Consider the following 20,829-nt stretch of genomic DNA (forward strand, 5'->3'; position numbering starts at 1 on the left):
TGCACCTAAATATAAACAGTACCAGCACCCAAAATGAGTACCGGAACTTATTTCAGTCCAAGTTAGCACTGAGGTGAAGAAAACATTACTTTGAGAAGCTCCACAGGTCATTAGTGGTGGTGCCTTAAGCCAATCAGAAATACTATTAGATCCACAAATGGGCACATTTATATGCCTACATTTGTGTGTAGGGGAGATAGCCTATAGGCCTACTTCTATGTATAATCAGGCCAAGTAGCCTATAGGCCCACTTCTATGCATGCATGACCTTACTCAACATTGACAGGAGCGCTCCAAACAAAAGACAATGACTAAACTTGTAAATAGAATGAAATAAACCAAAACGTGTTTCTCACAAGTGTAGCATAGGTTGAGCACTCTGCAAACAATGTGTCCATTCTGACAATGAGAACAGGAAGACTGGAATAATAATGAGTGCATAAAACTAAATTACCGTAACCAAAGTAATAGACATTGTAGATTAGAAATGTAAATGTACTACTGGTGATATGTAATGGGGAATTGATATACACTAACAATCAAACGCAAACAATGAATGTGCACAAATTGGCGTGGGAGAGCGCATACTGGAGAGAGGAGTGCATTGCGCATCTGAGCGCATGGTCAATCCGACATCTGCATTGGCCATGCAGCATTTACGGTGCTATGGCCTCAGTGGGAGTCAGGGCATTCCTACTTCTTGCACTTCGTGGAGCAGAGCTGTTGTCAAAGAAGTGAGTTTGTGTTTATACAGGATGTACCGCCCCCACCTACCGTCAACCAATCATGTCCATGCGGAGGTATACAGAGCCCTTTGCAATGTTCCAAAAATTGGGAGGCGCATGGCGACGTGGTACAGAGCTCGATTTAGCTTCTGCATGCCTCTGGAGGCTCTGCTATTGCATCACACCCTCCATATGGAGCCTCCTACCACATTTTCAGATCAAGCATAAATTGGCTTTTAGTCTAGGCCTCTGCAATGGATTAGTTCACTGAGATGGGCGCAAATATGTGTACATATATATACTTGTTACTGCTCGACTAAAACAATCTCGGTCGACCAAAAGCCTAAAGACCAAACAATCGACCAGTCGACTAACTGGGGTCAGCCCTACACTGTCTAAATTTGTCATGGCAGCATCCCTTCCTCTGCATATATATATATATATATATATATATATATATATATATATATATATATATATATATATATATATACTGTATATTCCTGCTGTAAATTGTATATCCTCACTGTAACTCAGTTTTACTCCAGTGTTTTATGTTCTCTGTATTTATATTGTATATCCTGTATGTTGACTTGTCTGTATACTGTCTATTGCTGGCAGCATCTATTCACTAAGTCAAATTCTGGGTATGTGTAAATGTAATTGAGAATAAAGTGATTCTGATTAGCCAACACCCAAATCAAAAACACCCAATCCTTTTGTAACCCATACTACATATAGGCCAATGTACCCATGCTTGGAAGGGGTGAAAACAGCTACAGAACTGAGATTACCTAAATCCAATCACTTGACAACAAAAGACGTAGGATGACTTTGAAGTATAGCCTGACACGTCTCAAGCCAAACTCCTAAACAGGAGCATGCATCCATGTTGCAGCTTTCATATGTAAAAGGCACCCATTTCCTGCAACCGTCTTCTTTGTAAACACTGACATCTGTTCAGGTATGGTCTAAAAATGACAAGACTTCAAAGTAGCACAGCCAATGCGGACGGACTGCTGAATCAGCTTTATACTGAATATAGGCTAGGCACCAGGCGGTGTTGCGTCTCCATCTCTGCTAGCTAACTCACACCTGAACAACACAGCAGTGTGATTTAAACACCATCTGCTCATCTCACACACCGACACATCACTCTGCCAGTTAGTTATACTGGGCGCTGTAATCTGGGGCGTCATCCACCCCAAAAATCTGAGGGGGCACAAAGTACGTGAGGATTGCTGGGGGGTGGATTTGGGCGGGCCGTCCTGAAGTTGGATAATTTTTTCAAACACCTGAAACAGCTTTTTCTTGCAATCTAGAGGCATAGTCATTATTCTTAATTCTGTCAAAAATATGTATATTTTTCTGCATATCTAACTATGCCTCTTGAGCTGTCTTTATTCTCCTGACTGGTGGTTCTTTTTTCAAAGAAACTAAATATTCTTCTCTGCCTCTGCTAAAATCTGAAGAAAATCTGGAAAGGAATGTGAGTCTTATTCAGTACATTTAGTTATTGCTTGCCTAGCAACCTTGCCAGCAGGCATCAAATCAAGCTTTATTTACAGCACATTTCATACATGGAATGCAATGCGCTTTACAGGAAACAACTAATAAAAACCAATGAAAATAAAAGCTGAAATATTTACTACACAACAAACATAAGATAAAAAAACAAAATAATTACAAAACTGAACAACTAAAAAGCACCCTCAGAAAAAGCAAAGCTAAAAAGATGTGTTTTAAGATTTATTTTAAATATCTCCACAGTTTCAGACCCCCTCAGTTTTTCTGGCAGGCTATTCCAGAGGCTGTGGGCATAATAACTAAAGGCTGCCTCTCCATGCCTCTTGGCTTTGGGAAAGCCTCGGACCAAGAGCCAGAGGACCTGAGGGACCTACTGGGTACATAACTTAAAAGCATTGGGGTGCACAATTGTGGATTGATTTATAAACCAATAGAATAATCTTAAAATTAATTCTAAAACTCACAGGCAGCCAGTGCAGAGACCTTAAAACTGGTGTGTGCTCTCCGGTGTATGCACTCCGTCTGGTCTTGGTCAAGAGCCGTGCTGCAGCAATCTGTATATTTTGCAGTTGACCAATGGCTTTCTTGGGTAGACCAGACAGGAGATCAATACACTAGTCAAGTCTGCTTGTAATAAAAGTATGGATGAGTCTCTCTGTATCAGCCTGAGAGAGAAATGGCTGCACCGTGGCAAGGTTCCTCAGGTGGTAAAAAGCTATTTGTCACATTTCTAATGTGTGATTCAACATTTAGTTCAGAATCTAAAATAACACCTAGGTTTTTTACCTGGTGTTTTATCTTTATTGCCTGTAAATTAAAATGTGAGGCTAGATTCTCTCTCTGTGCTTTGGCTCCAACAATAAGTACCTCGGTCTTATCTTGATTTAGCTGGAGGAAGTTTTGAGCCATCCAAGAATTTAAATCACTAATACAGTCTAAGAAAAATTCCGTGGAGCTAAAATCCTTGTGACACAGAAATAAAAGTTGTGTATCATCTGCGTAGCAGTGAAAATTAATGCTGTGCTTTCTGATAACGCTGCCAATGGGGTAACATATATAAACGGAACAGTACCGGACCCAAATTCAAACCTTATCAAACGCCACATGTGATATGTATTTTCTCTGAGTAATGATCACCACGGGTGACAAACTCTCAACCGGTTAAATAGGTCCTAAACCAATTCAAAACTGGACTGGAGAGGCCAACCCACCTCTCCAGTCTGTCCAGAAGGACATCATGGTCAACAGTGTTGAATGCAGCACTTAAAACTAAGAGTACAATGACATAGAGCTGTTTAGCATCTGTGTTAGCTCTAAGATCATTTACCACTTTATCTAAGGCTGTCTCTGTGCTGTGGTGGGCACGAAAACCAGACTGGAAGTTTTCAAAAATAAAGTTGCCACTTAAAAAATGATTTAGCTGTTTGAACACCAATGCCAGCTATTATAGTTAGACAAGCTACTCTAACTTGATTGAAATAGCTTCTTGGTAGCTCGCTATGAATGACACATTTACGAAAATAGTAATGGCTTCAAAACCATCCAGCTGCCTACTAGACCCTATTACAACTGTAAGAATATTTTGAAGATAAACAACGCAGAGGACGAGAGGTCAAAAGTACTGAAAGTCAATAGAGTACTAATGGTCAATAGGGAATTATCAATGGAAATAGTTGGTTTTCAGTTCAACATCTGTTAGGAATGTCAGTCCTGAACTCATAGCTACGTGTGGCACGTTCTCATTGGTCCAACCTGAAATAGGATACTTGTTATTTGGCCATTGGCACAGTTTTATTGCAAGGAATTCTAATTGGTCAACCATAGGCTAGGGCTGGGTTATAAACTACATCCTGTCCCTTTGTTCTGTGGAGAGAATCACTGGGGAGAATCACTGGGGTCAGGGGAACATGAACATCTACCTCCCCGCATGATTCATCCTCTTTGAATAATAATACACCTATTTTCCTCCCCCTGATTTACTTTGCGTTCTGTGTTATTGAAGAGTAACATAAACTGCTAATATTTGGTGCCATGACCCAGATGAATAGGTCTGAACAACAAGAAAAACTCAACTGTGTGTTGATCCAGAAGAAAGAGAGAAGGCTGAGCACAACCCACTTTGGGGAGTCAACTCAATCTCCTGGTTGATGGCAGAAGTGCTGGGTGAGTCTAGACCAATATAATTTTAAAAGAACCAAATCAGATTCAAATTAATGCATGCAATGAGTGATACGTATCTGTGATGTTTAAGGTTCAAGTCCTTTGTTCTCTATTATAGGTGTTTGAGTCCTCTAACATTTTAGAGTCCTTTGTTTTGTGAAACCTTCTTGTTTCATAGAAGTGAGTTGCTAGTTGAGTAGCAATTTTTACACTTGTGGTTAATGTAAGCCTTCAACAAGCTTTTTGAAGTGAACATACGTTTTTATGGGTAGCCAGGACCTACAGAGACAATGTGTTCTAGAAGAGGTTTGAGTCCTCAAAAGAGGATATATTTTGGGGTTAAATGAATATATAAACAAAGAGATATATATTATACAACTTTTAAAGTTAATATAATGCCATTGTTAAGTGAGAAAATCACTCTGGAAAAGGGCGGAACAGATATTTTAAATTCACTCTTTAGTGATATGAAGAACCATTTCAAAGTAGAGAAGTGTAGGCAAGAGATAATGAAGAAATATTCCGTCATTGTTGACAAAGATGGAATCTCTCTGATGTATAAAAAGCTTGGGGAAAAATACAGAGAATGTCTAATTCCTTGACAAAGACACGATGGTCTTTAACTGTTTTAGCCGAAGTAAGAAAACGGGATGAGAAATTCTTTCTGGAGAATCGTGACAGGACATTGAAGAGAGATAAAGAAAGTTTAAGGGCTCTTGGTGAACAGATCAAAACCTTGAAAGAATAAATTCAACAATTACAGGCAAGGGTCGTAAAAACAGACTTGACCCCCACCTGTGGACCATTTGTTCCCTCAATCTACCCTCACACTGAGTTGCGGAAGGATGATCGGGTTTCAAGCATCTGGTCAGCACTGCCTGGCTTTGAGTCAACAGATACTGACAGCAGTGACGAATTATGTCTTAGGCCAACCAGAACACAGGCTGTAAAGGGTAGTAAAGACAAACCTCAGGTGACAGTAATCACACATAAATCAGCATCTCCAAAACAGTTGGATGAATGGTCAAAAACGTTGAAACATCCGTGAGAAGTGGGTATGAAAACATGGGACCATTTGAAGCGCTATAGCGTTATAAGAAACTCTACAATCTACATCCTTATGATGGGTACAGTTATTAGCCTTTGTTTTGAACAACCGTGAACATGGTGTAGAGCAAGATGTGGTCGATGGATGGAGAGCCATACATGTTTTCCTTAAGGGTCTGACCAATACAACCACTAATTGGGGAGAGATAACCAAATGTGTTCAAAAACCGAAAGAACAGTTTGTTGAATTTGAAGAAAGGTTTAGAGCAGAAGTGGTTAGACACAGTGGGTTACCCGACATGGAAGATGAAGATACACTCAATTCCTCCAAAAATGGGGCAATCACTCATCAGCTGATGCAATCCATACATGATGATTTGCGAAAAACTTTTGTTTCCACAACTAATGACTGGGAGAGACAAAACGACGGTGACATCATCGACAGACGGTCACGACTGGACAGAGACATCAATCAACATAATAAACCGGCTGTTATCAGAGTTGTGCAGGTTCTGAGTGAAACCAACAACATTATTCGTTCAGCAGAAGAGAAACCTGGTGTATGTCATTATTGTGGGATTTCTGGTCACTGGCAACGAGAATGTCGGGAAAGAAAACGTGTTTTTATGAGAAGTGGCCAGGAGAAGCAGGGTCCGTCTAAGGGAAAATGAAATCAAGACAACAGCCCCAACAAGACAATGCTGATGCAGAAATGTAAGAAGCTCTCTCCGGCTCAGCAGCAAAGTTTGCTGGATGCTGTGGACTAATACACCCCCCCCTTACGTCCCATCTCAGCTGGTGTACATATGAAATCGGATGGAATATATGTGAACATGATGGTTAATAACTTTGCAGTAGATTCTTTAGTAGATACGGGTGCTGAAGTCACTGTATTGCTCATATGTTATGCAAAACATATACTGTATGTCCTCAGTACACGGGCAAGAAGATGAAAGCAACAGGAGTGGGGAGTGGGGGGGGGGGACAGATATGAAACAGACCAAACCATTATCAATTTCTATTGGTCCAATGAAGATTGATGCAGGGGTGTGGATAGGCTCATTTGAACAACCTATTTTAGTCCTTGATGTTATTATGCAACTTGACTGTACGTTGAACATTTCTGAAGGGGAGGTGAAGTGGCAAATTAGACAACTGCAGGGATCTACAGTTCAGAACTATGCTATTTGGACTACGAAAAAAAATGAGTGTGGAACTTTGGATATGGAACCAATGTGCTTGACACGTGTTGCCCCACCTTGCACAAAACAATATCTCATTAGCAAGGAAAGCTATGGTTGCTACTAAAGTAGTGGAGGCTCCTAACATCATCACACAACGTGGCACACCATGTAATCCTGCTACTCTGATGCTTCCTCAGTTTCCAGTATCTATGCTGCAATAGTCTGTGCCGGAAGGGCTAGGGTCAGTCTGTCTTATCTGGTGAAATTCTCCTGTCCTATCTGGTGTAATTCTCCTGTCTTATTTGGTGTGCTGTGTGAACTTAAGCATGCTCCCTCTAATTCTCCCTCTCCCCTCCCCCTACCCCCTCTCTCCTCTCCTCCTCCCCTCCCGGAGGACCTGGGCCCTAAGACCATGCGTCAGGACTACCTTGCCTGATGACTCCTGCCTGTCCCTGTCCCGTCCTCAGTCCATCTGGTCGTGCTGGTGATCCAGATTCTGCTGTCTTGCCTGTGGCTATGGAACCCTGACCTGTCCACCTGACGTGCTACCTTGTCCCAGACCTGCTGTTTTCGACCCTAGCTCTCCCTCTCGCTTTCTTCCTCTCTCTCTCTCTCTCTCTACCGCACCTGCTGTCTCGACCTCTGAATGCTCAGCTATGATAAGTCAACTGACATTTATTCCTGAGGTGCTGAACTGTTGCACCCTCTACAACCACTGATTACTATTTGACCCTGCTGGTCATCTATGAACATTTGAACAATCTGGCCTTAATGACCATGTACTCTTATAATCTCCACCTGGCACAGCCAGAAAAGGACTGGCCGTCAAACAGAGCCTGGTTCCTCTCTAGATTTCTTCCTAGGTTCCTGCCTTTCTACGGAGTTTTTCCTAGCCACCGTCCTTCTACATCTGCATTACTTGCTGTTTGGGGTTTTAGGCTGGGTTTCTGTATAAGCACTTTGTGACATCTGCTGATGTAAAAAGCCTTTATAAATACATTTGATTTGATTTACATATTAGTCATTTAGCAGACACACTTATCTCGATCGACCTACAGTTAGTGCATTCATCTTAAGATAGCTAGGAGGGACAACCACATATCACAGTCATTGTAAGTACATTTTTCCTCAAAGTAGCTATCAGCAAAGTCAGAGCTAGTATTGGGGAAAAGAGTCAAGTGAGAGTGTTAGTTAACGAAAGGCTTTTTTTGGCTCTATATCTTATAGGATTAACTCCCCACCTGCCCTGCCAGCCAGTTGGATATTCTGCAGTTTCCCTGAGAAGCCAAGAAGGGCTACTTTAAATAATCATAAGCAGTTTTGCGTGCATCATTAATTCAGTCCTGACTAAAGACATTTAATCATTCCTGGGAGGATGAGGATGAGGCAAGGCCTGGGCTGCCAGCAGTGAGTTGTGGTGCAGGCACATAACGGAGCAGCCCTGACTCTGGTGAACTCTGGTAGCTAGCTACTAGACATTTCTTTCTCTTTCCATACCTGGAGGTGAACACTTGGATGCTTTGCTTGGCCCGGTGAGGAGGGGAGGTCAGTCATGTGACCAGCCTGCTGCCCCCAGGGATGGATCTGTCATCTTTCATTCAGATCACGGCTTCAAAGCGGGAATTGGAACAGAACCATGCATGCAAAGCTGAATTGAATATGAAGCGATGGACAGCAATGGTCATCCTCTGGACATCCATCCTTGGCTGACCATGGAAAGTACTATCATGTTCAGGTGGAAAAACAATGCCCTATGGCCAGTGTACCATGGCCATAGCTCGCAGGTTTATAGGCATGTGAGACCAAGTCGAACATCACTCTCCAGTTATACTGAGCAGCATTTTCTCCATGTTTTTCCCTTTATCCTTCATGTACTGTAGCTGAAGGAGGATAGTAACCGAAAGCTTGCTAGATCAAATCCCCGAGCTGACAAGGTAAAAATCTGTAATTTTGCCCCTGAGCAAGGCAGTGTTCTCCGGGCTCCAATGACATGGATGTCGATTAAGGCAGCTCCCGCATCTCTCTGATTCAGAGGGGTTGGACACATTTCAGTTGACTAGGTATCCCTCTTTCCCTTTGCCTTTCCCATATAGCCGTTGTCCCTCCACTTCTCTGGGTTAGCTATACCTGACTTGGGTGTCCACAGCACACCTGCCTGCCATTGGTCCACCCACAGGACACATTAGAGTCTAACCCCAATCCCCATTAGGCAAGAAATATACTCACTAGAGACTACAGACTGACTCCATGGCCTCTGTGCTTAATGAGCAGAAACATCATTTATTATGCTCGGAAAGCCTGGGTTTCTATGAGGAGTTTGAGGAGTAGGGCATGGTTTGATCCCATAGTGAAATTGCAGAGGAAAAATACAAATAAAACTGAATTGAAGTGAGCTGGATTGTGACCCATACACCTGCTGTTCTACGCTGTGAAAGTTGAGAGTGTAGTGGCCCAATTCTCTGCTCTGCAGCGCTGGAAAGAGTTTACTTAAAGGGTAATGTCAGGGAGATGCACACTGACAAGAGCACAGAGTAGCCCAGCATGCATCCTTCCGGGCACAGGGCTCACACACACGCCCACCAAGAAATGCTCAACACGTGGGCACAAGTTTACACAAATTGAAATGCAGAGACATAAAAATACCTCATTGCCCTGAGCTGAGCCCCTGTCTTTTAAATCTTATCATCATTGTGTTTGTCGACTTGACTAGGCAGCCGCTAGCATGGCAGATAAGAGGACGAGCAGGATGCTCGTTCACTGACAATGCAGATTAATTTCAAATCAATTAAACTAAAGACATAAAGCTACAGGACTGCTTGTTCTGCGCCCGCAGCTTTTTGCCTAGACCGTGGGTTTAAAAGACATTCCATTTGACAACCACCCCCCCTAAACTATCAGCATGCATGAAGAAGCTCTAATGATTTTAATTATTCACCCCACACAAACCACTTAATTATTCACCCCACACAAACCATGTGTTTATGCATGTAAATACCACCTCTAAAATGTTAATTGCTTTTACCTTTCTTTTTAAGAACACAGTAGACATTTTAGACCAAATAAGTACATTTTTGGGGTAGGGGAGAGTGGGGTAAGTTGTGCCAAAGAGTTAGATGAGCCACCCTTTGTGTATGGTTTCCTAGAAACAAGGGGTGGCTCAACTAACCCTTTGGCTCAACAAAGTATAACACCAGAACCAGTGACATTTTGACTCCTCACACCCTACCTCTTCCTAAATATGTAATATTTATATGTAATATAAATATGTAATATGTAATAATATGTAATATTTAGGAAAAGCAAGAGGTCTTCCTAGAATCTATGAAGGAAAAAACTACATGGAAAAAGTGGTAAGCAAGTAAGGATGAAAAAACACATTTTCAAGTCAAATAAATGTATTGTTATAGGTTTCATGATGCTTGTATCGTAATTAAATTATATAATTTTAAGCAAGTTCCTTGGATGTTGTAGGAAGGAATATTTTTGATTTGACATATGTTTCCTGACCGGTAAAACTGAATGTAAAAAAAAAAAAAAAAAATGTTCTAGGAACAGAAGTGAAGATTTCACCTGTTCTGGGAAAATGTATTTTTAGGTTGCAGGGAGGTTCTGAAAACATTTTACTTTGGTTCCTTAATTTTTCCTGGGATGTTTTATTAACGCTCTGCGATTATTTGGAGGTTTTTGAATAACTTTCATAAAAAGTTCGCTGAATGCTTCAATAAGACTTTTATTAATGCTGCTACCTTATTTTGGGTTAACTTTTTTGAACTCCAAGCAGTTAGGACACATGGAAATGAACATCAGTGAGATTCAATCCTATAATCTTCTGTTTTCTATCCATGGAATTAGTCCACTAGCTAGCTTCCCATGTTTCTTTATGCATACAAAGCTGTTCATTTTAGTCTATTCAAACAGACCCCATTTCAAATAAACAAGCACTCATTAAGATCAGGTGTGGCCAATTAGTGGGCGGGCCAACAAACTTAAAGGCCCAGTGCAGTCAAACACGTGATTTTTCTGTGCTTTATACACAGGTAACTGACAAAATAATGGAAATACTTGAGTATATAAGGGATACAAAGTATATTGAAAGCAGATGCTTCCACACAGGTGTGGTTCCTGAGATAATTAAGCAGTTAACATCCCAACATGTTTAGGGTCATGTATAAAAATGCTGGGCAGGCCATTATTTTGGTTACCACCGCTATGCCCCCATAGGATGACAATGTCCCCCTCCAGAGGGAACGAGTGATCACGGAATGGTTTGATGAGCATGAAAACGATATAAGCCATATGCCATGGTCGTTTCAGTCACCAAATCTCAACCCAATTGAACACTTATGGGAGATTCTGCAGCGGCGCCTGAGACAGCATTTTCCACCACCATCAACAAAACACTAAATGATGGAATTTCTCGTGGAAGAATGGTATTGCATCCCTCCAATAGAGTTCAAGTCGAACATATCATTCCAAAATCATGGGCATTAATATAGAGTTGGCCCCCCCTTAGACCTGGCTTGCAGTCGGCGTTCCAATTCATCACAAAGGTGTTTGATCAGGTTGAGGTTAGGGATCTGTGCAAGTCAGTCAAATTCTGCGGCACCGATTTCAACAAACCATTTCTGTATTGACCTCGATTTGTGCACGGGGGCATTGTCATGCTGAAACAGGAAAGGTTCATCCCCAAACTGTTGCCACAAAGTTGGAAGCACAGAATCGTCTAGAATGTCATTGTATGCTGTAGCGTTAAGATTTCCCTTCACTGGAACTAAGGGGCGAATACAGAGAGAACTTGAATACAAATTGGCACATCGAAACAACATCCCTGGCCCAGTAATCTGGGACCGGTTTACCAAAAGCATCTTAAGGCTAACTAAGTTCATCTTTAAAACCTTTGTAGGAGCATCATTAAATCTCCAATCCGTTTCCCAAAACTATCATTATTAACATTGGGCTCCCGAGTGGAGCAGCAGTCTAAGACACTGCATCTCAGTGCTAAAGGCGTCACTACAGACACTCTGGTTTGAATCCAGGCTGTATCACAAACCGCTGTGATTGGGAGTTCCATAGGGCGGCGCACAATTGGCCCAGCGTCGTCCGGGTTTGGCCGGTGTATGCTGTCATTGTAAATATGAATGTGTTCTTAACTGGCGTGCCTAGTTAAATCAAGGTTAAATTAAAATTAAAAACGGTCTTAATATAACACCTGCCTCAGACCAAGTGTAAAACAGCTAAGTGTGTTGTTAGATGTTTTTTTGCCCTCCCATGTCACTTTACAGATGATCTCCCCTAAAAACAGAATCACATGGTTTATCCGTCTATCTGGGACCGCTCATAACTTCATAACAAAGTTCACTACGAATACAAAGTTGCTCATGTCCTTGCAAATCATACAAACAAGTGACGTATAAAAATATGTTTCAAATGAAAACAGAGATGACTGCCTTAAAATATAAACAGTAGGCTATAAACCTATTTCAATGATATTGAAATACATTTCATGTTCAATCAGTTGAGTTCTATTTTGCTACTTGTAGGCTTCTGTGTGTAGTTTGTCTCAATATATTTAATGATGCATAGCGTAATGTGCACAATGATGTGCCAACTCTGTGATTTTGTGAATTTTTATTGGGTAAGCATTAGAATAAGCTTGCCTCAATATTTGCAGCCGTAGGTGGTAATATATCTCGAGGAGCTGATCTGTCGTCAGTATTGTGAAATAATTATAACATTAAGGTAAAACTTGAATGGAGAAGGTTGGTCCGAGAGCAGCGCTCCCCTTCTTTCGATCCTATCGACACACTTAGCGACCGTTCTCTCTGCGTGGTGTTTTGGGAAACGCATGTTACATCTTCTGCCATTGTAGGAAAGATGCATCGTTAAAACACTCTTAAGCCTAAGTTTCATCATTATCGGGAAAACAGGCACTGGTCAAGATATTGAACAGAGAGATCTATATCTGAATGTAGGCATACATTTAAGATATACAATATACCACACCCCCATTTCATTAATTACACTTTGAACTACCAGCACCATCACCCACTGTCACAGGACACCATCACCCACTGTCACAGGACACCATCACCCACTGTCAAAGGATCTTTCTGATTGAAAGGGGGTCAAATACTTATTTTCCTCATTAAAATGCAAATCAATTTATTACATTTTTGACATGCGTTTTTCTGGATTTTTGTTGTTGTTATTCTGTCTCTCACTGTTCAAATAAACCTACCATTAAAATTATAGACAGATCCTTTCTTTGTCAGTGGGCAAACGTACAAAATCAGCAGGGGATCAAATACTTTTTTCCCTCTGTCACGCCCTGACCTTAGAGAGCCTTTTTATGTCTCTAGTTGGTTTGGTCAGGGTGTGATTTGGGGTGGGAATTCTATGTTTTGTTTTCTATGTTTCTTTATTTCTATGTTTTGGCCAGGTATGGTTCTCAATCAGGGACAGCTGTCTATCGTTGTCTCTGATTGAGAATCATACTTAGGTAGCCCTTTTCCCCTCCTTTCAGTGTGGGTAGTTAACTTTGTTTGTGGCACTATAGCCCTGTAAGCTTCACGGTTGTTGCTGTCGTTTGTTGTTTTGTTGGCAACATTTTAAATAAAAAGGAAAATGTACGCTCACCACGCTGCACTTTGGTCCACTTCTTTTGATGGCCGTGACACCCTCACTGTATACATTTGTAATAATGACAATTACAACAATACTGAATGAACAATGAACACTTTTATTTTAACTTAATATAATACATAAATAAAATCAATTTAGTCTGAAATAAATAATGAAACATGTTCAATTTGGTTTAAATAATGCAAAAACACAGTTTTGGAGAAGAAAGTAAAAGTGTAATATGTACCATGTAAAAAAGTTTTAGGTTGTAGTTATTATAGGAACTATAGGACTATTTCTCTCTATACCATTTGTATTTCACATACCTTTGACTATTGCATGTTCTTATAGGCACTATAGTATTGCCAGCCTAATCTCGGGAGTTGATGGGCTTGAAGTCATAAACAGCGCTGTGCTTCAAGCATTGCTAAGAGCTGCTGGCAAACGCAGAAAAGTGCTGTTTGAATGAATGCTTACCAGCCTGCTGCTGCCGACCACCGCTCAGTCAGACTGCTCTATCAAATATCAAATCATAGACTTAATTATAATATAATAAACACACAGAAATACGAGCCTTAGGTCATTAATATGGTCAAATCCGGAAACTATCATTTAGAAAACAAAACGTTTATTCTTTCAGTGAAATACAGAACCGTTTTGTATTTTATCGAACGGGTGGCAACCCTAAGTCTAAATATTGCTGTTACATTGCACAACCTTCAATGTTATGTCATAATTATGTAAAATTCTTAGGAAGAAATGGTCTTCACACAGTTCGCAACGAGCCAGGCGGCCCAAACTGCTGCATATACCCTGACTCTGCTTGCACTGAACGCAAGAGAAGTGACACAATTTCCCCAGTTAATATTCCCTGCTAACATTCATTTATTTTAACTAAATATGCAGGTTTAAAAATATATACTTGTGTATTGATTTTAAGAAAGGCATTGATGTTTATGGTTAGGTACATTTGTGCAACAATTGTGCTTTTTTCGCTAATGCGCTTTTGATAAATCATCACCCGTTTGGCGAAGTTGAAGTAGGCTGATTATATGCAATGCAGGACAAGCTAGTTAAACTAGTAATATCATCAACCATGTGTAGTTAACTAGTGATTATGTTAAGATTGATTGTTTTTTATAAGATAAGTTTAATGCTAGCTAGCAACTTACCGTGGCTCCTTGCAGCCACCGGGTCCTTTTGATGCTGCACTCGCATAACAGGTGGTCAGCCTGCCATGCAGTTTCCTCGTGGATTGCAATATAATCGGCGTCAAAAAATGCCGATTACCGATTGTTATGAAAACTTGAAATCGGCCATGCTGATTAATCGGTCGACCTCTACACAGGACACCATCACAGTACACCATCACCCACTGTCACAGGAAACCATCACCCACTGTCACAGGACACCATCACCCACTGTCACAGGACACCATCACCCACTTACCCCAAGGCGGCTCAACTTACCCCATATCCGAGTTAAGTTGTGCTATGTTTTCAAAACTATTATGTTACCATGATTTTGAATTATTTCCAGGGATACACAACATCCTGAAATACTGTTAGAAAGAATACTATATTTCCCTTGACAAAAAAAAAATATGTTTTCTGTTATAATAGAAACACAGCTCAGCTTCCTATTTGAGTCTCCAATATTGCCTAACATAGAACAGAACTAATGGTGAGTAGGTGTTAGTTGACAAGGTTGAAAATGTTGTTCCTCTTCAAACCACTAGAACAGAGAGTTTCTGCTGATGGGACCCTCCTGCACTATGTTGGGGTCTTTAGTGAGCATGGAAGGATTACTAATATACATCGCCCGGGGGAAATTAGATTCTAATAATTTAAGAGAACAACTTCCATCAATCTCAAAATAATAAAGCTTTAGAAAGCAGCCCATTTAGAGTACAGCTGTTTAAAGAATAATTGTATTGAAAAGCCAGATTTCATACTCTACAGCCCACTGCCAAATACAGAACAAAACAATCTGAATGGTTTAGGCTTAAAGTTGTGTTATTCACGTCCATCAACTCATACGTCTGAGTGATTCACATCAATCCTATACAACATGTAGAGGGTGATATGTAATCACTAATATGCAAAAGATAACAAGGAGCAGTCAAGGGGGAAAATGAAGATACAGTGTAACTATATTCAGCTCACTATGAAACCATGCTCCTTCCTGTATGCAATCTGATACCAGGAAACAAACATTCTTTACATACCATGGCCCCATTTTCTATAAATCCCCATCTGATATCCAGATTACGATCTTCCACACCGCACCTTCACCCGAGATTCTAGTTGGACACCAATAATTAAGTTTATCTTAATGTCCTTACACCTCATTCTGTCTCAGGTCTACAGTGACTAAGGTCTGTCCTACCTATACTTCATGCCGGTCCGTATGCTCTGGTCGCTGGACGTGTGCTGGCTCTGGACAGTGAGCTGTCCCAGACTACGGGCCACCATGGCCACAGCCCTGAACTTGCTGCGGGTGCCTGTGTTGGGGCTGCTGGCATTCTGGCGGTGGTTGAGCCGTTCCTCTGTACTGCGGCTCACCCCTCCACGGTTGTGGTCCGTACACACTAACGACACCTGCATCCTGGCTGGGACTGGGAGCCGCCTGGCACGGCTTCAGGTGCTCCGGTTAAAGCTTGTGGTGGGTCAGTCTAAGACACGGCTACTTTCAGTCTGGATAGTCTCTTGGTCAGGTCAGTGCCAGAGTAGGCAGGGTACTCGGGTCGGTGTCAGGGTAGTCAGCTATGTCTGCAGAGACAAGAGGAGAGGAGAATTATCGTCTTCCGAGGGTTTCCTGCTTCAACACAGCCTCAGCCTGTGTGGGTCTCTCTGCTTTGTCTGCTACAGAAACCAACAACTGGCCACTGCAAACTGCAGGCACAGGAACACCGTCTCGGTCCCGGGAGAGACCAGAAACAGATGAAGACGCACCTTCCAAAAAAGGTACAGCGTCTTACGACGAGAAGAGCAATTTAATGAATCTCCCTTTGCAGTCTCGACTGGCTTGTCCTCGATTCATCCGTCTGTCTCACTCAAGCTTTCTGTAGTAATCAGAGGCTCATCACAGACTGACGTGCAGATGCAATCATCCTGCAATTTCCTTTTAATCTGGAGCTCAGTTCTACAGATAACACAGAGAATGGAGACACATGAGCACAAAGAGATGATGAACTACTCCAGGAGGTAAAATTCTGATCCCTTACAATGTCCACAGCAGCAGCAGCTGTCCTGGTTGTGTGACTACTCAGCAGCTCTGTTTTTCAATCAGAGAGCAGCCTCTTGTTCACTGACTCCCATCCCTCCGCTGTCTCCCGGATTACACTTACATGTGTATACCTAGCGCATGGTACAAAGAGGCAGAGGGAATGCAGACAGGAGAAGAGGAGGAGGAGGAGGAGGAGGAGGAGAAAGAGAGAGGGTGGGAGGGATATTGAGAGATGCTATGGAGAGGAGTATTGAGAGGGTTACACTAGCACGAGAGAGAGAAAGGGCGAGCATGAGAGAGCGACAGATAGAGGGAGGGAGAGATGAAGGGAGGGGGCAAGAGAGAGTGTCCACAGCTGCTGTTATAGGAGAGGCTGGCTGGTGTATTTTTGATCCACTTCTCATCTCCTTCCCTGCTCCAGCATGGCTAAGTCACTGTGGCAGAGTGTGGTCCAGTCAGGTCCAGTATGGTACAGCTTGGTTCTGTCAGGTTCCAAGTGGTCCAGTGTGGTTCAATCTGGTTCAGTCAGGTCCAATGTGGTTCAGTAGTTCATCTTCGGCTTCACATTAAATGTAAAACATCTGTCTCATTGTTCTATCTGTGAGGATACCTCGGGATTTTGGCAATGGGGCTCTTTATCTACTTCCCCAGAGTCAAATGAACTCGTGGATACCATTTTTTTGTCTCTGTGAAAGTTTTGAAGGAAGTTGCTCCCAAAGTTCCAAAGTATCCCTTTAACTGAAAATAAATTATTCCTGGCATATTTATTCATTTGAATAATTTTGTTACATAAATAAGAAAGAACATAGCCTGTATCCAATTACTTCCTGCATGGCGACAAGCAATTGATCTGTAAGACAATGTCCGTGTTCAGGGGGACTTAGTGAGTGGATGAGCTTGGCTTAATATAATAATGGTGGAAGGTCACAGTAAACACTGTGGTAATAAGAGACAACACACTATTGGTTGAAGGAGTGAGGAGACAGTAGAGGCTTGCGTTACAAGTAATCTAATACTGAACCTTATCTAACCAGGCCCATGCAGCTAGTTGCTTCTGCTGGAGGAGCTAATTAAAGGAGATGTCGTGAGGAACAGACAAACAGTAAGGCAGAGTGGAGAAGCAACCTCCATCAAAGGAATCCAGCAGACAAGCTGCAGCCAACTGACACACCTATTTTTAGAGCCTTAACCTTTTGCTCCAGGACTTATATAGAGTAAAAGCGTATTTAATTCAACTCATTTTAAATTGGATTTCACGCTCGCCTTTGGGGGGACAGGCCCAGGGAGAGTTGCTGTCCCATCTCCTCTCGTTGAAAGTGACTGTGTAGGGTAGATGGGCCACTGCAATGCTCCTTCTACAAAATATTTATTGTGATTCCCGGCAATGGCTGTGGGGGAGGCCGTTGGGTCCCTGACTGCAACCCGTGTCACGCTCAGAGTGACGGTGTCATAGTGTTGTTCTAGAGGCTCTGGTCAGGGTCCCTGACTGGAGGGCAGGGTGCTGGGGAGCCCTCTCCCGTCCTAGTGGAGCAACAGAACATGAGAGCAGCCGCCCCCACACCCCTCACCCCAAACCCCTTGGGAGAAACTGGGGACAGTGTACAGGGAGGGGACAGGGGCTCAGGCTGCCCAGATAGTGTCAACATCTAATCCACACCACCCCAGTCCCACCCCAGACCCCACCCCTGGGGCTCCACCTGGTCATGTCCACTGAGCCTCTGACCTGGGCATGGCTATTGTTGCTGAGACGTGTGTGATCTGCTGTAATCATTACACCAAATAAGGCATTTATTGGCTGTTGATTTATCAGGTCATGAATGTGTGCAACCGAAACAGATCAATAAAAGCATGCGCCATCCGACAGGCCAGCAACCAATCATGTTAATGGATCAATATAATAATAGAATTTGATACATTGCTTCTACTTGCTTTTAGTGTGAAACACAACCAGCTGGAATAGATCCAGATTTCAAGTTGATTAGTCATACAGGGAAACACATGTTATACACCGTCCAACCAAATGCTTACTTCCAGGTTCCTTCTCCACAATGCAACAATAAGAAATAATAAAAGATAATATGAACAGAAAGTAAATGGCTCAGTTGAATAGAACAAAAATTTTAAGCATAAGTATACTTTAAGGCACAATTTATAGTCCAATATTTACACGTGTTTTGTGGAAGTATTTAACAATCATAATAGATGCAAGCTTTCCTGTTTTTTCCCCAAAGATTGTTGGGGACCAATATTGTTAGGTAGTAGTACTGAGTTTACACTCAAATGTAACGCTGCCAGACAAAAGAACTACATAAGTCACTGCACAACACTGTAGGCCTACTATATCATATCATACACAAAGCACCAATCAAGTCTAACTGAAGCCACTTTGGTCCCATCTGGCCTATAGTGTTCATATTGAATGTGCTTCTTGATCCAATAGACTAGACTATAGCAGACATGCAGAGGAGGAGAAAGGAAGGAGAAAGGAAGGAGAAAGCGGGGGAGTGCCGCAGCACAGAGAGGGTGGTGACAGGAACCAAAGCGACATTCAGCATGATGAGCTAGGGTGACTCCGCTAATGGAGTCACACTTAGTCAGAGTAACACAGTAAACACGCCTGTCTATAGAAGGCTAAATGGAAAAACAAAAGTCTGTTGGAATAAAGATGCATGCCCACACACAGGGTAAGCATTTCAATAGTCCAAATTGTCTCCACATTCTGGATGGAACACCCACAGCAGAGGTCAGAACTGGGCAAACACCACATAGACCTATAGTAGCAACCATCCATCACCACTTCCTATTCATTCCTCAGTCTTCTGCTTCAACACGTAGACCTAATGACGATGCCTCTTCTCTCTACTCCTGGGCCTCGTATTACTGTAAGTTGCGAAATAAATCAACCATATGGGACTTGAAACATAAAATAACCCGAACAGACCCCAGCCACCCCAGTCATAGACTGTTCTCTCTACTACCGCATGGCAAGCGGTACCGGAGTGCCAAGTCTAGGTCAAAAAGGCTTCTCAACAGTTTTTACCCCTAAGCCATAAGACTCCTGAACAGGTATTCAAATGGCTACCTGGACTATTTGCATTGTGTGCCCCCCCAAACCCTCTTTTTACGCTGCTGCTAGTCTCTGTTTATCATATATGCATAGTCACTTTAAAACCTCTTATGGATCCCTTTACGCGCCAATTCGTGCCAAATTCAAACTACAGGAATATCAATATTCAACATTCACAAAAATATATGTGCAATACATCAAAATAAAGCTTAACTTCTTGTTAATCCAGCCGCTGTGTCAGATTTCAAAAAGGCTTTACGGCGAAAGCAGACCATGTGATTATCTGAGGACAGCGCCCCGCATACAAACACATGAAAATAATTTTTCAACCAAGCAGGTGCGACACAAAAGTCAGAAATAGCCATATAATAAATGCCTTACCTTTGAAGATCTTCTTCTTTTTGCAATCCCAAATGTCTCATTGACACAATGAATGGTCGTTTTGTTCGATAAATTTCTTCTTTATATCCCCAAAATGTCCATTTATTTGGCGCGTTTGATTCAGAAATACACCGATTACAACTCGCCCAACATGACTACAAAGTATCTAATTAGTTACCTGTAAACTTGGTCCAAACATTTCAAACAACGTTCCTAATCCAACCTCAGGTATCCTAAAATGTAAATAATCGAAAAAACTTAAGACGGAATAAACTGTTTCTAATACCGGATAAAAACAACGTGAAGCGCATTCCTGTTCACGCGCACCAAAATAGTAGGGACCTTCAGAGTGACACATGGAATGAATAGCACTACTTCTTCATTTCTCAAAAGAAAAACATCGACAAATTTCTAAAGACTGTTGACATCTAGTGGAAGCCATAGAAACTGCAACCGGGGCCCTATTTAATCAGGATTCCCATAGAAAACCATTGGAAAACACAATGACCTCAAAAAACATTTTCCCTGGATGGATTGTTCTCGGGGTTTCGCCTGCCAAATCGGTTCTGTTATACTCGCAGACATTATTCTAACAGTTTTAGAAACTTCAGAGTGTTTTCTATCCAAATCTACTAATTGTATGCATATCCTAGCTTCTGGGCCTGAGTAACAGGCAGTTTACTTTGGGCACGGTTTTCATCCGGACGTGAAAATACTGCCCCCTATCCCTAAGAAGATTTATTAACTATACATTCATGTACATACTACCTCGATTGGGCCGACAAACCAGTGCTCCCGCACATTGGCTAACCGAGCTATCTGCATTGTGTCCCGCCACCCGCCACCCACCACCCGCCAACCCCTCTTTTACGCTACTGCTCCTCTCTGT

The 20,829-nt window shown here is 42.0% G+C and overlaps 1 protein-coding gene across 4 annotated transcripts in view; it reads right to left on the reverse strand.

The window, feature by feature from the left end:
* The window catches only part of LOC120065136 (voltage-gated potassium channel subunit beta-2-like), a 109,612-nt gene that overhangs the window by 40,878 nt on the left and 47,905 nt on the right, over positions 1-20,829 (reverse strand). For 3 of the 4 annotated variants that reach the window (XM_039015899.1, XM_039015898.1, XM_039015896.1), the window contains exon 1: positions 15,653-15,870. The exons of the other annotated variant lie outside the window; for it this stretch is intronic. In XM_039015899.1, coding sequence (XP_038871827.1) covers positions 15,653-15,870 — 218 coding nt within the window. Of the gene's footprint in view, positions 1-15,652; positions 15,871-20,829 lie in introns of those variants that run through there. 4 annotated transcript variants of the gene reach the window in all.

This window comes from Salvelinus namaycush, chromosome 20 (assembly GCF_016432855.1).
Source record: "Salvelinus namaycush isolate Seneca chromosome 20, SaNama_1.0, whole genome shotgun sequence".
NCBI lineage: Eukaryota > Metazoa > Chordata > Actinopteri > Salmoniformes > Salmonidae > Salvelinus > Salvelinus namaycush.